This window comes from Poromitra crassiceps, assembly GCF_964638095.1.
Source record: "Poromitra crassiceps genome assembly, chromosome: 7".
NCBI lineage: Eukaryota > Metazoa > Chordata > Actinopteri > Beryciformes > Melamphaidae > Poromitra > Poromitra crassiceps.
This window is the reverse complement of record NC_139628.1, coordinates 49,787,556-49,805,310: the sequence shown is the minus strand read 5'-3', so window position 1 is coordinate 49,805,310 and position 17,755 is coordinate 49,787,556. Positions and strand designations below refer to the sequence as shown.

The window sequence follows — 17,755 nt, the reverse complement described above, 5'->3', positions numbered from 1 at the left end:
TCTTCTTTCTGGCCTGCTCCGTTTTCTGTGCAGCAATCCACAGCACTGCAACCGGACACTGAAGCTAGTCCATCTTTAAATATTTAAAAGGGTACAACAGGTAACAGAGGCAGATCATTTGCATATACGGTCAGTGGTGGGGGTAACCCATTACAAAAGTAACATATTACATGTAATATATTACTTTTAGCAGTAACTCAGTAATATAACTCATTACAATTATGATTTCAGTAATATTATACCAGTTACTCTGTCAAGTAACACAAGTTACAAATTTAGTTACTTTTGTTTTATCAAAGCACATATTTAAATAAAGATACAATCATTTCCTAATCAAACTGTGTGTTTTTATGCAAATAACCACTATAGATGACAATAACAAAGAAAGGGGATAACATTTTAGAATTTTGGACGGTTTACACTGACTTAAAGATGGTATAAATTATTTTTCGGGATGGTTCCGGGGCGGCGATGTCATTCTGCTACTGCAGTTATTTTGGTGAAAGTAATGCAAAAGACAGTAATATTGTAAAGTAACTAATTACTTTAAAATGAAAGTAACATAATATGTAGTATATTACATTTTGAAAGTAACTTACCCAACATTGTATACGGTATGTGGTGGTCTGGGAGATCCCTTGACATCGTTGCTATACATTATTGGCAAAGAGCCAAAGTAGGTCGAAAACGAGTTTTGCAAGTATTTTGAGATTTTGAGTGATTTGGGTCCTTTAATCTCCATAGTACATCATGCCGGATAATTATTATCATAAAACAAAAGGGGAAGTATTTATTTTTATGGTTTTGGTGGAATGCCAGTGTAGAAAATATCTTGTGAAGTGTTTAAACTTTAAAGCAATTTTTCGCACGTTTTACTTTTAGCGACAGATTAAAATACTCAACTTTTGATGTGAGAGAGCTATCTCAGTCATTCAAACAGTTATATATAGGGGGGGGGGAGTTTCTAATTTATGAAATAAATTAATTAAATGTCAAATGTTCACCATGTGAAGGTTTTCTGCAGGCCACCACTAGGGTGACCAGGTCCCAACTAACCAGATGTGGGACAAAGAGTACGTTTGTGTGGGACAATGTGGGACATGTTACTGGTGCATCGAGGTAGGTAGTCTAATATGTTGATAAAAACATCTATCTAACTTAAAAAATAAACATTTCCATTATGCCCCTTAGCTCATAACATACAGTATGCTTTGCCCTCTGGTTGATTCAGTAGCACATAAGAGACTATGCTAATAAAAACTTAACAATATATTTGATTTAAATGAAAATTTCACAACTCTGACCTGATGACCGCTGCATCCATGGTATTTCCATGACCATGATATTATAATTTTTTGGAAAGGATCTGTGTGTATATATATATATATATATATATATATATATATAGATAGTTATATATATATATATAGCTGGTGTTTTTTTGTTTTTGTTTTTGTCACTGGGTTGTGGAGTGCACACAACCCATCTGACAGAGACTGACAGCTGAAATGGTTTGGGAGTGGTTAATGTGAGTGTTGCACAGTGTGGTAAACGGTCGTTACTTCAGCTGTCACCTTATCTGTGTTGGAATCTTGTTTGGGTTTCAGTAGGAATGTATCCATAGACTGGAAAGCCTCCTTTTGAGCAACACGTTTCTTGTGAGTCTCGCATTGTTTGTGTCGTTTCACGTCGTATTCACCTCGTGAAACTGAAAACTGACTCTGGCAAATGTTGCAAAAAACTCTGAGAATCGCCTTGCACTGGCTTCACCCACGGATAGTTTCCCAGTCCTTTTTCCTTTTCCTGCGTTTCCTCCCTTTCCTCCTCCATGTTTCATAATATTCTGCATCAAATCTGCAGCATATCGGCTTGCTGTTTGTTTCCACGTCGTTGTCGGTGGGCGTACCCTAACGTGCATTTGATCCCAGCCTCCATGTACCCCAGTTTGATTGACATGATGTCATCAGACACAGCCCGCCCCCGTGTTTAGTCCTCCCTCCCCTTCTCCACACAGCCAATTCATAAAACCCACATTTTATAAACGCGCATGTGAAAACTGGAGCCTGCCAATCAAAATGCGGGACAACATCTCAATTTGCGGGACGCGTGAAAAACCGTGAAAATGCGGGACAGTCCCGCACAAATCGGGACATATGGTCACCCTAGCCACCACACATACAGTAAACACTTGTTAATACTACATCACCCGCATCATTGCTGGTTTTCTACACACAATGAAACAGAAGCTTCAAAACTGAGGCCAGCGTAACTTTTATTCTATGAAAACAGCTATGTACAAAACGCCAAGTATTCTCAAATCCATGGTAAATGCTGTGCGATGTCTCAAAACAGTTTCAGTAGAAAAATAATCCGTCCATAACCTGTCCATTCGGTGTATTACTCCAAATACTCTAACACAGTGGTCTTCAACTAGGGGTCCGTGACCCTTGGGGGGGGGGGGGGGTCCAGAGGTACTGCAGGGAATACGCCAATTTTTGTCCAAGTGAAAATTTAAAACATGTATTTTAGACAAAAAAATAATTGAGTAAACTCCAAGCATTAATAGGCAATAAGCTACTTTTAACAAAAAAATATTTACAAAGCAAATCTGATGAAGATGATCTGATGACCCGCCACCTCCCACTATGAAAACCTCTGGGCTATCGTATAGACAACATCGGCTTTCAAAAACCCAGATCCGTTGCAGTCTAACGCTCCCTTCCCTTCTGCCCACGCCTCTCTTCTCTTAGAGGGGCAGATGAAGGGAGTAATGGGAACAGGCCCAGCGTCGTACGGGTTTGCCCACCCTGCCGATGACGGGCAGTTTGTGGGCGTAGGCGCGGGGGGGCGCGGCGGACAGGGGCGGAGGCGGGGTGAAATCCGTCTGGAAGGGGCGTCGGCCTCGGCAGCGCCGGCCCATCTGCCGGCCTCCGATGAGGAAGGAGAAGGCTGTGGGCCCGGGCTGAGGGGAGGTGAAGCGGGCTTTGGGGAAGACGTCCCGGGACGGACCCGCCCAACGCTGCCCCGAGCGGGATGACGACCACCTGGAGCGCTGCACAGAGGAGGAGGAGGAGGAGGACGAGCGAGCCAGAGATCTGTGGGAAAAAGACAAGACATAGGACCTTGAGAAATAAGAATATGGCCATAAACATTTAAGTTAACAATACACAGGCACTGATGGAAGATCTCTGCCATTTTGGAGTCCGCACCTACTAGGGCTGGGCAATTAACCGAAGTGTATCGAAAACTCATCATCGACTTAATCATGCTCATGTCAATTAATTTGTTAATTATTTTCCAAATAATAAATGTAGATGACGTGTTTTGCGCCATTTGGAGACGAGGGTGGCTGTTCCAACTACGGATTGTTTCTTTTTATTTTTCTGTATGCGCACATCCATGGAGAATCGCATCATCAGCCTTAACGAGCGTTAATGACTCATACCAGCCGGCGGGGGCGGAGTTACTGCAGGCAGACAAACGGGGACTTCTCGGCTCAGAAAAGGTGGAGAGAAGGTAAATACTGATCATGTGCTTATATTGGCAACATTATAACGATACAAAGCAGGTTGAAAAGCAGCAAAGCCTTCATTTAAGTCTGATACCGGCGTCGGAGTTTGCTTTACCTCCCTGGTCCAGTAGCTGCCAGGCTGGGTGGGGGGGGCTCAGTGCGGGGGCTCCCGTCCTGCCTGGGGCTGATGTTGAGGTTGGCAGTCAGCTGGGGCATCTTGCGGGTGGTATCGGGGTTGGCGGCCAGGCCGGGGGGGTCTTTCCTGGGGTCGCTGGGCTGGGATGGGGCGCACGGCAGGTAACTGCCAAACCCGGGTCCCGTGGTGGGTAGAGTAAACATAAATGGTACTCAAGTAAAATTACAGTTACTTTAGACTATTTACTCAAGTAGAAGTAAAAAGTACTCATAAAAGTAATTACTTGAGAGTAAAAAAGTATCTCATAAAAAATACTCAAGTAGTGAGTAACTTCATGAGTAACTAGATGCAATTTATTATGGTGAGGTTATACGGTGGTTCATTGTTGTCTCTTTCTTAACTGGGGAATATGGTGTGAACGTTCGGTTAAGAGATGGATTTGGATTAACTCCATCATTACTGTTAACTTGCGTGATAGGTAGGCTCATAGACTCACCCAATATTATATATATATATATATATATTACATTCATTACTGCCCTGATGAAGGTCGTGCGTGGCCGAAACATTTTGGCGTTTTAATTTGTCCAACAAATGGACTAAGAATTTATATTAAAGCTTTAAATCTTTGAAGAGTGCCTTGGTTCAGCTTTTTTGAATATATATATATACTGTATATATATATATATATATATATATATATAGTTGCCAGTAAATTTCAATTTGCAGAGTGGGGCGTGTACACACTTCTCGCTACTCTACCTATTAATGACCCGATGTAATGTAATGTGAGTAAAACTACATATATTTTAATCACAAATGTACTTGAGTAAGAGTAAAAAGTATGCTGTAAAAAAAATGACTCTTAGAAGTAGAATTTATGTAAAAAGAAATCAAGTACATGTAACTGAGTAAATGTACATGAGTACTACCCACCTCTGCCCAGGTCCTGTGCTGAAGCGGACGGCCAGGCTGTCCCCAAAGAAAGAGTAGAGTTCACAGTACATGGCGGGCAGCGGCACGGGCGTCCACTCCTCCCAGGGGCAGCCGGCGCCCCCTGCCTGGAGGTGGCTGGCGATGCCCAGGGCTGCGTCTGAGAGAGGCTCCGCAGGGGGGCTGAGGCCCGGGGAGCTCACCCTGTAACCCATAGAGGCCCCTGCACAGCCGGGCTGACCGCTGGATCCCCCCTCTGCCGACTGACACAGAGACAACGCCTTCATCTTCAGCAGACGCTCCACTGCCACCTGCAGGACGGAGTGAGAAATCGATCTATTTATAACAGACACTTTACATTGCACTTAGTGGGCGGTCACTTTCAGTATTTTAGCATAATGCTGTATTCGTTTTTTTTTTTTTTTTTTTTGCCGTAGTACACAAGTTACAAATTGAGTTACTTTTTTTTAATCAAAGCAAATTTAAATAAAGATACAATAATTTCCTAATCAAACTGTGTTTTTATGCAAATAACCACTATAGATGACAATAACAAAGAAAGGGGATAACATTTTAGAATTTTTTTTGCCGTAGTACAGTACTAAGTACTCTTAGTAACTTATTTTTCTGGTATTATTGTGCCTAGTTACATGTTTCAGTGTCAGTTTTTGTCTCCTCTTGTTGTCCTGACTATTGAATGTAGCTGCATGTGACATATCAATTTCCTACAAAGGATCAATAAAGTATCTATCTATATATCTATGATCTGCACACATTCAGAGCGAGATCCATTTGTAGGCTATGCATTGATTAATTGCAGAGCGGCGGGGTCTTGTTGCGCTTGTCCTCCTCATGTCACGTGCAGACAGACACACAGAGAGCATATAACCTACGTCGTCAGTGCGCCCTGCAGCCTGGTGCGACACACTGTCATCCGCTGAAACACACCGCACGGGGAAACGTGAATTAAGGTCCTTACACATCGGGAGCGTTTTTTTCGTGCGATTAATTCCACGTCAATAATATTTTCCGGGCCTATATCAGTCAATGCACCCGTGCATACCAACGGCGACGTTTTGCTGAGCGTTATTGCGGTGTTTATTTTTTCGAACCACAGTCGATTTTTCAGAAATTCACTTCCGACCTGTACACATCTGTGGCTGTGATTGACAGGTGGGTCAAAACTCGCATTGCAATTTCGTGCCGTATATTCGCATCGCTCTTGATGTGTAAGGACCTTAAGTGTTGCATCAACTTTGCCAGCCAGGTGAATGCATTGGGCTATAAATAGTACATTTTAATCTTTAATTTTAGTTAAGTTATCCTTTATTTATCGCCATGGGAAACCCATCCTCTGCATTTGACCCATCCTCTACTAGGATTCCTAGGAAGGTTCCTAAGGAACCTTCCTAGAACTACAGTAGGAGCAGTGAGCAACCGCAGTGCAGCGCCCGGGGACCAACTCCAGCTCGATTGCCAGTGCCTTGGTCAGGGGCACTGACAGGAGTATTAACCCTAACATACATGTCTTTTGGTTAATGATCGGTTAATGAGCGTCAGTTGTCGGTCGGGGGGGGGGGTAGTAGTATTGAGCAGTACTGACCAGGATGGCTCCATAGACCTTGTGTCCGTCGGCTTTGACCTGGGCGTTGGAAACAGAGTAGTCGTCCAACACCGCCTGCAGGTTGGCCCAGTAGGCAGGGAGGTGTGGATACAGCACTCTCTCAACAGCCTAAAAACACACACAGAGGGAGGTGTGGATATCTATTTAATTATAGCGCCACCATTAGGCCAATCGGTGTAATTAATGCTGGAACACATTCACGGGGTCCTACACACCTTCCAGCCCAGAGCATGCAGCCCCACCACGGCTCCGTAGTGGGAGCAGAGCGGGCGGACCGGGTCTGACAGAACCTTCTGGAGCGACAGCAGGATCTGGTGGTACAGACCGCTCACCAGGTCCCCGTGAGTCCTGCAAAAACAAACACATTGAAGAAGTTTGCTCCGAAATGCCTTTGGGGAAAACAAAACTATTACCTGTAGTTTATCGTTCAGAGCTTCTAAAATATACATGCACCTGTACCCACTGCCCAGGCAGTAAAAGCTGATATTTTCTAAACCAATGACTTAATTTAGCTACGGTTTATTAAAGGGACAGCTCATCCTAAAATCCAAAATACACATTTTTCCTCTCAACTGTAATGCTATTTATCCATCTAGATCGTTTTGTGTTAGTTGCCTGGCTTTTGGAGATATTGGCCCTATGGATCAAAAATAATCATGATTATCATTTTGACCATAATCGTGCAGCTCTAACTTGGTTACTCAAGATAATCCACAGACCTTGTTGTGAGCAGTTCCATGTAGGAACTATTTCTTTCAACCAAACTACTCCCGCTAGCTGCTAGATAGTTCCTACATGAGACTGCAGCTAGCTAGCAGCTAGTGGGATTAGTTTGGTCGAAAGAAAATAGTTCCTACAACAAGGTCTATAGATATTATCTTGAGTCAAGTAGCCAGTCTGATAAGACACTATGGAAGCTCCGTGTCTGTGCCAGGATGTGAGGTGAGCTGACCAGAAGATGTGGCTGAGGAGCAGGGCAGCGTAGTCCCTGAGGGTCCAGTGGTCGTTGAGGGGGTTGATGGAGGCGGCCAGCGGCTCCAGGATGCAGTACATGACGCTGGCCACCAGGGAGCGCACGTACGAGCCCAGGTACAGGTAGGGGTTCTGCACCAGGCTCTTCACCATGTGCAGCAGCCGGTTGAGCTGCTCCAGGTCGTGACTCACAGATTTCACCTGGAGGGGAGAGCCCAGACGCTCCATGTTAAAGAGCATGGTGCAGGTTAACATCTATGGGATATGATCATGGACCTTGGGAGTCAAACCTACCCCACTGATGACATAAACAAAGTACGGCAGCAGAGCAGCCATCTTGGAGTTGGACTGGAGGTCCAGCAAAGCCACCTGAAACCAATGAGAGAAACAGGGATGCAAACACACGTATGGTGAAAAGAGAGAGATATTTGCCAAAGAGAGAGTTGTTTGCATCCCTGAAGAAATGTGAAGACGTGTGACACTTTCAGAGGGACACAGCGTCTCGCCCCGTTTCCTCCAGTGGGTCGGGGTTTACCTTCATGAGGTGCGGGTCTTCTCCCAGGATGGCCCGGGTGATCTGCTGGTAGTACTTCAGGAGGTCGTCCGACAGGGACTGCACCGCACTGGGAACTGTGGTGGACAGAAGAGGCCGATCTAGGAACTTCTGAAACGGCTTTAACATCAATATATAACTGTCCAATCAATTGTACCCACACCAGAGGTACAGTATTATTGGTGCTAGTGTTTTGTCAAATGAAGACCACATTTCCCATAAGCCCCATTGCCTCCTCCTGAACATTATGCGGCATTCCATTTAAACTGGGAGCTGGAAATGTCACGGTTGAGTGACGTCACAGTTTTATATCATTACCAAATTAGTAGTATATCCAAAAACTGTAAACAGTTTTGCAGGCATTCATTTAGTTTGAGAGTTATTGAGTTAGGTTGTGGACAACTGATGTCATTCATGCACAAATGACATCACTGGTCCACAACTTCACTTAAATGAACTCTCAATAACTGTCAAACTAAATGAATGACTTCACATGAATGACTTCATGAACTGACTAAGACAGTGCCATGTAAAGCGAGCTCCAGGGCGGGCGAGCCTAGGAATCGAGCGCGCGTAGCGGGCAAGATTTCTAGTCATCATCATACATAAAATTGCCAAAGTGGCATCTGTCTGCGATTTCGGTCACGTTTTTGATCCCACATTGTGAGATTTGTGATGATTTTGAATCATAGTGTGGTGGGGTCTTGCTGTAAGCGTAGTCACTGTTAACCATAGTGTGGTGGAGTCTTGCCTGTCCCTTGAGGCTCCAGGTTGCCTTTTCCATCCAGGTAGCACACGTTCACTGAGAGGAGAGGAAAACAGAGCCATCAACAATAGCTACTTCCCACTCCCCAACTCAAAAACGTAAAGAGTGTACAGCAGCAGCAGAGAGACTTGACCGTGGGCTCGTACCTCGCACCATGGTCTCAACTCAAAGACTTAGAATGAAGAAATGAATGAATGAATACCTCGCACCATGGTCTCAGCACAGCCTTTGGGAATGTTGGTGGCCAGAGCCAACTCCACCAGGTTGATGTCCCGCTCCTCCATGAAGAACAGCTCGCCTTCTTTAGCTGAGCGGAAGGGCAGGGCGTCTGGAGCCCCGTAGCCACACACGGCCTGAGGACACAAGGTGGACGCAGACACGGGTCAAGGCAGAAACGCCAGGCGAGTCATTACAAAGTGCCTGTAGGATGGAGAGCTTGTGAAACTGCGATGGGCAAGCTATCTCCTTTGTGATCACTATAGCAGAATAAAAATGCAGCTAATATCGTGATTCACAGCGTTCCCACACATGGATAACATTTCAAAACTTTTCCAGGATTTTTCATTGAAAATTCAAGGATCCATAATAGAATTTTCCATGTAATGTGAAGCAGTGACTCTGAAATCAATACCAGTTATTACTACACTGGACAAATAGGACACACCTCTTTATATTGGATTTTAGTGCTTTACAGTCACTGCTGTGCATCACAATACATGGAAGCTATTGAAATAAAACTGGATTCTTCCATAAAAATATTAATCTAAAATACAAGAAGCCCTAAAATTGACACATTAGAACTATGTTACGTCAACAGCAACAGTGAATAAATTTGCCGTCATGTTACATTACGTGGAAGGTTATCCACGGAAGATTACTCTAACAATTTCATGATACACAATAAAATTCCATGACTTTTCCAAAAGTTTCAAGGATTTTACTAACTCCATGACTTTTCCAGGCCTGGAAAACAAGATTTTGAAATTCCATGACTTTTCCGGGTTTTCCATGACTGTGGGGAACCCTGGATTACTCTTTCTGCCCCACAATAGTTATCGTCACATTTTTGTTTGGTGATATATTGAATTGCGATGTATTGTCTCATCCCTAACGAGATGTCACCCCCTTCTTCTGTTTCTTCAGGTGACAGACAGTGGACAGAGGTCTATTAGAAGGTGACGTTTAAATTCCATTCGACAACAGAAGGTGCCTTACCCCACAAGACAGACAGTGGACAGAGGTGTGTACTATTGTGCATTCCTTTATAACTGGGAACTGGTAATCTTACGACTTCAAAGGTATTGAGCTGGGACGGTGACGTCACCAGAGCTGGTATTTCCCATTCCAAACTCGTAGGAGCCTCAGCAGCCCCGACCTCAAAAATCCAAGATGGCTGCACCGTGCAACAACATTAGTTATAATCGTAGTAATGTTGTTTAGCACTTCTGTTTTGTTTGTGTCTCATTAAATCAGCTGTACACACAGCACTGCCTAACTTCTATCTGTGTGGACATGAGGCTGCAGTGTTTGTATGCACAAAATGCCGCGAAATGCCATGTTATCAACTGTTATTGCTAACAATCTAGCGACTGGATCTGACCAGTGAACAGTGAACTTCCCAGCTCAAGTTTTATGCAAATGGAACGCTAACAAAACGGATGTGACATAATTTAGCCTCCACATCCCAGTTATTTTGCGATAAAGGAACGCACGATTAGAAGGTGTCTCACCTCCACGTTGCTCCAGCGCAGAGCTCGGTTGAAGTCCTCCACTGTCAGCTTCCTGCGCTTTGCATGCCTCATGAACTGAGAACTGCTCTGTGGGTTCACAACACACACATACAGTTCACCATCAACAATTACACAATGTCTACATTAGGAATAGCTTACAGTGCACATTTTCGTCTGGAGACAGTTGCACGTCTAGAGTGGAGACACTCATTCACTGAGCCTCCCCTGAAACTGCTTTGAGCCCCCCTGGGGAGGCCGCCTTCCACTTTGAAAACCTCTGTCCTAAACACTAACAGATGCATCTAGTTGTATGCTTGTGTGCTAGCTTGCCCAATCAGAGCATCTATCACAAACCGAGTATATTTGACATAATTTACACCAGGACTTAGACTGATGCTAAATTTCTATTGGGTACCTTTAAGTTAACATGTCCTTTGTTGAACAATGAGTTTTGGAAACGTAATTCTCGTTGCACTGGACCTTTACAAATGTAATATTTCACCCTCCCAGCCAGGCAGGCAGCTGACCTGTGTAGCTTCCCTGAGGCGGTAACACACGTCTTCAGCCAGCAGGGCGGCCACGTCATCTCCCAGCTCCACGCCTGCGCTCTCGGCCATGAGTCTGACGGACTCCCGGGGGACCTCGGCGAAGCGGCGCTCCTCCCGCTCCGCCATGACACGCCAGGCCACCTCCCGCTTAAATTTAAAATGAAAAGCTGAAATAAAACATGAATTTTAAAGTTTTAACTCTTTTAGATCACACCCCTGTCCCAATGGATGCAAAACAATTCACAATGAGCTGTCATTGAACAAGTCAAGTCAAGTTTATTTGTATAGCCCTATTTCACAAGGATGTCTCAGAGGACTTCACAGAGAATATGTCTAACCTAGCTAAATCTAGCTGACACAACAATAACAATTACAGTAATAATAACAACAACATGATTGAATAATCATATAGAGAGACAGAGAAGGGGAGAAAGGGGGAGGGAAAGTGGGGGAGGAGAGAGCAGGGAAAGGGAGGAGGTGGGGAGGGAGGGAGGTGGGGAGGGAGGGAGGGAGGGAGAGAGGTAGGAAGGGAGCAGGGGAAGGGGGCTGGGTGAGACGGTCATGAATAGTCACAGGGGACAGAAAAATGTAGCAATAAAGTTATGTAATTTATTATATTTACCAGGCAAAATGAGCCACTGAATAAGACAAGAAACAAATTGACATTTATCGCCCAGCCCTAGGGCATACAGCAGCTATTCAATCCAACTGGCCATCCACAGTGGCCAGGCCAAACGAGCAGCAGCTCAGACAATCTGACTACTATTTAATTATTAACGTAGCTACGTTAATGCAGGACATGCAAAGGCATAATGACAGAGGAAACAAGATGAGACTGTTGTAGAATATCACCATGTTCCTCTGACATAACGCTAATAAAATTACTATGAAAAGCTCTATACAGCTCAAATGTCACTATATTGACTTTCCATCAAACCATGCCATGGCGTCCGCCATTTTGTGAAAACGTCACAAACACGTCACAGGTCGTGAGCTTCGAAGCTTTCAGAAAGATGCACATACCAAGTCGTGAATACCCACATGAGGGGGGCGTTCAAGTGGATTGATGTCGTATTCACGCTAAACACGAGCACACATGAAGGCAACAATATATAGACTTTACCTCTAGGAAGGCTGGAAAATAAGTCTGTAACAAAGTTTACACATCAACGTAGGTGGCTGCTCTGCTACTGCTACTGCTGCTGTTGTTGTGTCCTTTTTCTTCTTCTTCTGTAGTGTTTTATGGTAGTTGGCATCCTTGTTTATGTTGCATTACCGCCTCCTTCTGGATTTTCCCTCCACTGCCCCCTAGTCTGGGCACCTTCCACCCCGCTTTTTGTCATGGGGGCGTAAACCCCGGACCCAGAATTAACACCGGATGGCAATGCGCCTAACAACGTCTTTGTTGCCGTTAGTTGACGCGGTGATGTTACCTAAACTAGAGTCTGATCAAAACAAAGCTAGCGTTACATAAAACAAAACGTTTATGCAATATGGCATCTCCGCCACCACCGCCTGACACACCGGTCAAAACGGTGAAAGAGGATTCTGATACTTGGGTCAAATTGTCAAGTTAACGTGAAAGTTGACGAGCTAGAAACGCTGCCATCCGGTCTAGGGCGGGCTCTAGGCGGGAACCAGTAGGGTGACAAAATCAATTGTGGGCGGGAGCCAGGCTCTTTCTCGCCGAGAAGAGCCTGGTGACGCGAGGTTACTGCCCCCACAAATCAATTGTACTGTAGGAGTTTACTAACTCAGTCCAGAAGATGGCAGTAATGCAACTCCAAGCCTCTAAGCAAGCTGCCGTTAAACACCAAGGAAAAAGAAGATCCACAGGGGTCAGAGTTCACATAGATTGCGCATGCGCATGCGGATATTATCATGGTGGCACAGGGTGAGCCAGCTAAAGTTTTAAAGATAGGAATTTGGCTGTTAACTCTGACATTATCATTAACCTTTTAAACGAAAGCAGGAAGAATATCTCCTGACAGAAAACCATGACAGCCAACGAGGATCAAGAGGTACACGCAGGCACGCACGCACACACACACACACACACACACACACACACACACACACACACACACACACACACACACACACACACACACACACACACGCGAGGGATGATGATGAGGAACTAGACATAATTTCAGATACTTGTGATTTAGACCCTCCGTTTGTCTCAAGATGTTTACTGAACATTTAGGATCAACATATCAATTCGGCAGACACCCAGCAATCATCGCTTTCACCCAGTCAACTCATTCTCCTCCACAATACACAGTGGTGGGTGGCGTGATCCATTTCTAAGAACATTTTCTTTTCTTTTCTTTTAATCGATGGCACCAGGTGGATTATATCTATGCCATATTGAAGAATGGCACCTCGCTATTCATATTAGGTCTTGAGTGTAATATGTAGCTAATAGCGTGTGCCAATACACAGTGACAAAGGCCACTTAATTTTTCCAGATTTTTCAATGGAGTTTGGTACAAATGTATCCGTTGACAGATGGAAACGTCAGGGCAAGCTGATATTCATCTTGTTGCCTACTTTTACAAAAAGCTCTATTTTGGCACTAACCACCTGTCTCCTGTTTCTCCTTCTGTTATCTGCTGATCAGATGGAGCTGGAAGCTCTTCGCTCTATCTATGAGGGGGATGAGTGTTTCAAGGAGATCAGTCCAGTCTCCTTTCAGTTTAGAGTGAGTATAAGTCAGACACGTTGGATGTGGCTTGTGGCCTTGCCTATAAAGGTATATAATAGTTTGTATATAATACAAACGATATACAATATATATATACATATACAAACTATTGGGACATATTGGTTTTCCGTCCAAGTATCTAGATGAGAACTACTAGTCTCATCTAGGAACTAGCGGTTATAGTTTGGTCAAAAGAAAATAGTTCCTCCATGAAACTGCTCATAACAGGTCTGGGGATTATCTTGAGTAACGGGGTCATGATTTCTGGAAAGAGACATTGCTGTTGAGTTTTTCAAATGTATTTCTTTGGCACTTTGAGCACCACAAGCCGAGTGCCATCCAGTTCCACTGTATTGGAGAGAAGGCAGAAACTCTGCGGCCGATACCTCCAAAACTCAGGCAACTAACACAAAACGATATAGATGGATAAATAGCACTACAGGTGAGAGGGTGAAGAGTTCATTTGCAAAAACAGGTATCTCCGTTTGGATTTTTTATCATTTTATTTTATATATTGATGTATTGATACTGTAATTTATTTATTTTGGGGAAATTGCCATTATCAATCATAACTAAAACATATTCATCTGATAATTTTCACATAAATCGCCTCAATAATGTTTTCTATGTGCACTCCAGGGAGTATCAAACAGATGTTGTTTGTTCATTTTAAGAATGGCGTTTACCTGCAAATTAACTCTTTATGTATTTTGGATTTTAGGGTGAGCTGTCCCTTTAACTCCCATTTCAATGTAATTTTCCAGATAGGAGAACTCGAGGACACCAAAGCATTCATCCTGGATGTCACATGGCCAGACAGCTATCCTGAAACAGCCCCACAGATATCCCTAGACGCTTTCTTCAACAACAGGATGTAAGTAAGACATCTTGTAGAATGACATCCTGCTACAGAGTCCCCATGGGTCCTTGAAATCATTGAAAGTTTGTGAATTTGAGGGGAGGGTGGGCGTCAAGGTCTTGAAAGTTTTTGAAAATATGCATACTTATACATGGGCCATAGAAAGTGCGTGAATTTATGTATTTTGTGCAAGAATAGATGTATTTATTTTTTTACTTAAAGGTCGCATATCATGCTATTTTAGTATACCACATGTCTCGTGGCTCTTTAAAACAAAAGGTTATGAATTCTGTTGCAAAAAACAAACACTCAAATCCAGCCTCTATGTGGGACTTCTCTTTGTGAGCTGTCTCTCCCCACATCATGGGGCGGCTGTAGCTCAGGAGGTAGAGCGGGTCGTCCACTAATCGCTTTGGATAAAAGAGGTCGGTGGTTCGATTCCCGGCTCCTCCAGTCTGCATGTCGAAGTGTCCTTGGGCAAGACACTGAACCCCAAATTGCTCCCGTTGGTATGCCAGCAGGGTCCTGCGTGGTAACCTGCCGCCATTGGTGTGTGAATGGGTGAATGTACCTACTGACTGTAAAGCGCTTTGGATAAAAGCGCTATATAAATGCAGGCCATTTATCATTTTACCATCATTAATTATGCACGGTTTCGATAAGATAAGATGATCTGTTGGAATAGATCCATCTTTGGTGCAGTTGATTGTTTTCTGTAAATGTTTCTATTCTACACAGCTTTGCTATAGCTAGGCTACAGCTATGCTACAGCTACATGCTACAGACAACAAGGTTTGGTCTCCCACATTCAGTTGGCGGTGCGGCGCTGTAAGCGGGCAAATTAAATGACTGTACTTTGTGATGTCACAAGATCACGGAAGTCAAAACCGCTCGTTTGGAGGCACTTTTTCCTTACATGGCTGGTGTGGCTTATTCTGGGGACCATGTGTTTTGAGACTTCCATGATGTGTATATAGCACGCCCAAGTCCTTTCTAATCAAAGAAGTTGATTATAAAAGAGTTGAAGTTGAAGAGAAGTTGAAATCTTGTTTTACACAAGATGGGACCTTTACCATGAACCGGCCCTCTGGCGGGCCGGTCCTGGCCCCCGGGCCGTGTGTTTTGACACCCCTGAGTTAGTCTGTCCTGTGTGTTGACCCCAGTGACCCCTGAGTTAGTCTCTCCTGTGTGTTGACCCCAGTGCCCCCGGGACCAAGAAGCTGATCATGTCCAGGCTGGGGGAGCAGGCGGAAGCCAACCTGGGCGGGGCCATGATGTACACCCTGTTCGACTGGGCCAAAGAGAACCTGGAGAGCCTGATGGAGAACCACCAGCCTGTAGTGACTGCTGTGGTAGGTGGCTCTCAGAACAAAGACTCAAAGTTTGAGGCTGTTTTTCCTCAAAAACATAGTTTTGGAAATAGTCAAGACATAAAGGCATCTCTCTCAATCTCTCTACTACTTGTACTCTGGAGTACAAAGATCATTTTGATATCATCAGAAAGCTTAAATGCTCCCTTTTCCCTTTTTGTGACTGGAAATGATAGAACAGGTCACATAATGGACTAAACACATGCCTCTGTCTGCACCCACACAGAAAGTGTCTCTGTCCTCCGTGCTTCTCAATGCAGATTTGTGCCTCTTTGTTTTGGCAGACGTTGACATCCATCAATGACTTAACCACTAACGCCTTAACTGGCAAGAAGAGGGAGAAGAAAGAGCAGCTGACTAAATCACAGAAGAGGAGGATCACCAACAGAACAGGTACATGTTGGGCTATCCTTCATCAATTTGAGGCCTTAAAGTATTAAAATATGTTAAATCCATTCAGTAAAGGCTGTTGCACACCAACAATAACAACGAATAACCAGCACGAAATTGTGTGTGTGTGTGTGTGTGTGTGTGTGTGAGTGTGCGCGCGCCCACAAAAATTGGGTCTATAAATCAATCCCAAGCAGCATTAAGAAGGCCTCAGAATGACTTCCATTCAGAAGCCTGCACGTCCCTGATGAATACGGTGCATGTGATGATAATCTGTGCTTTCAGATAACAAGGGGGATCTGCCAAGAGGTTGGGACTGGGTTGACGTTATCAAAGTAGGTGACTTTTACTCTTGAGCTACTGTAGTTCCCCTGCCCTCCAGAAGATGGCACCCTTAATCATGTCTTAATCATGTCTTAAAGGAACACTCCGCCCATTTTCAACCAGCTTTGTATCATTAGAACATCAGTAGTATATCAGAAAACTGTAAACTGTTTTGAAGTCTGTCATTTAATTTGACAGTTATTGAGTGTTAAAGTGTGGACCAGTGACATCGCTGGTCCACACTAACTCAAATTAATAACTCATTAACTCAAATCAACTCTCAATAACTGTCAAACTAGATGAATGACAGAATGTTTGACAGTTATTGAGAGTTGATTTGAGTTAATGAGTTATTAATTTAAGTTAGTGTGGACCAGTGATGTCACTGGTCCACACTTTAACACTCAATAACTGTCAAATTAAATGACAGACTTCAAAACCGTTTACAGTTTTCTGATATACTACTGATGTTCTAATGATACAAAGCTGGTTGAAAATGGGCGGAGTGTTCCTTTAAAAATGAGCCTTCAATGATGCGTCATTATGGATCCCAACTTGTTGAGTTGTGGCCGGCAGAACACGCCCTACGCAGCATTCAAGCGTCAGGATTGGCCAGGCAGGCAGGCGCCCATGCAGACTGTTCTGAGTAGCACACCAGGTATTTTCACCTCGCCTCAATCCGATAGCCTATTTGAGGCAAGGTGGTGGTGTACGTGTCATGTCATATAACCTGTTATTTTAATTACACTAGCCTGTTCCTGTCTAAAATAATCTAGCATGTATATTTCCCTGAATAGGAGGCATTATCTCCTGGGGCATATTGGCTTGCTCCAGGCCAATCCCGGCGCTTGAATGCTGTGTAGGCAGGCGCAGGGCATGTTCTGCCCACAACTCCAGTGGGATCCATAGTAACGCTTCAAGGATCTTTCTCATTAACTGTTTTTTTTCTCTTTCCCACTTGTCATCGATGCTTCACAATCTTCCAGCACGTAAGTGAAAACCTCCTGAAGCAAAATTCATCAAAATCACCCTCAACACAAAGTACGTCTAATTTGCTGTCTCTCCTCCTGCCATTTTAGCTGAGCAAAACAGGAGGAAAAGAAGAGGACTAGGCCAACAAGGAAGCGCAATGAAGTCTCCTGATGCTGCTGCCCCTGTCCAGATGCCTTCAGGTCCCAACCTGTTACACTTCAAGATGGCTTCAGATCCAACCTGTTACACTCAAGGTGGCCGCTTCCACCCTTTAGACCTAAAGCCGGACACCGTCATTAGCTCTGGACACAGCATTCCAGCTAGATGTTTTAAATGTCTTCCCGGAGAGTCTGTAAT

The 17,755-nt window shown here is 44.2% G+C and overlaps 2 protein-coding genes across 4 annotated transcripts; one reads left to right on the top strand and one right to left on the bottom strand.

The window, feature by feature from the left end:
• Positions 1-2,254: 2,254 nt before the first annotated feature.
• Positions 2,255-11,996, bottom strand: taf6l (TAF6-like RNA polymerase II, p300/CBP-associated factor (PCAF)-associated factor). Of its 3 annotated transcripts, none has more exons than XM_083639894.1 (13): positions 11,897-11,996; positions 10,753-10,940; positions 10,226-10,312; positions 8,698-8,848; positions 8,481-8,531; positions 7,712-7,806; positions 7,471-7,545; positions 7,157-7,377; positions 6,420-6,552; positions 6,184-6,312; positions 4,584-4,891; positions 3,627-3,812; positions 2,255-3,095 (listed from the first exon to the last, which is right to left on the bottom strand). In XM_083639894.1, exons 2-13 carry the CDS (start codon positions 10,897-10,899, stop codon positions 2,747-2,749), a joined length of 1,932 nt encoding a protein of 643 aa, XP_083496020.1. In that variant the 5' UTR covers positions 10,900-10,940; positions 11,897-11,996; the 3' UTR covers positions 2,255-2,746. The 3 variants fall into 3 exon arrangements, with proteins under 3 accessions (XP_083496020.1, XP_083496021.1, XP_083496022.1); XM_083639895.1 differs by having other exon boundaries at positions 10,753-10,920; positions 11,897-11,985; XM_083639896.1 differs by lacking the exons at positions 8,698-8,848; positions 10,226-10,312; positions 10,753-10,940; positions 11,897-11,996 and adding an exon at positions 8,642-8,652.
• Positions 11,997-12,648: 652 nt separating this feature from the next.
• Positions 12,649-17,505, top strand: rwdd (RWD domain containing 4; the record flags this gene model as incomplete). Its single annotated transcript, XM_083640190.1, has 7 exons — positions 12,649-12,794; positions 13,400-13,480; positions 14,248-14,357; positions 15,544-15,694; positions 15,997-16,105; positions 16,388-16,437; positions 17,413-17,505. The coding sequence occupies exons 1-7, from the start codon at positions 12,771-12,773 to the stop codon at positions 17,503-17,505; spliced, it is 618 nt and encodes a 205-aa protein (XP_083496316.1). The 5' UTR covers positions 12,649-12,770.
• Positions 17,506-17,755: the final 250 nt, after the last annotated feature.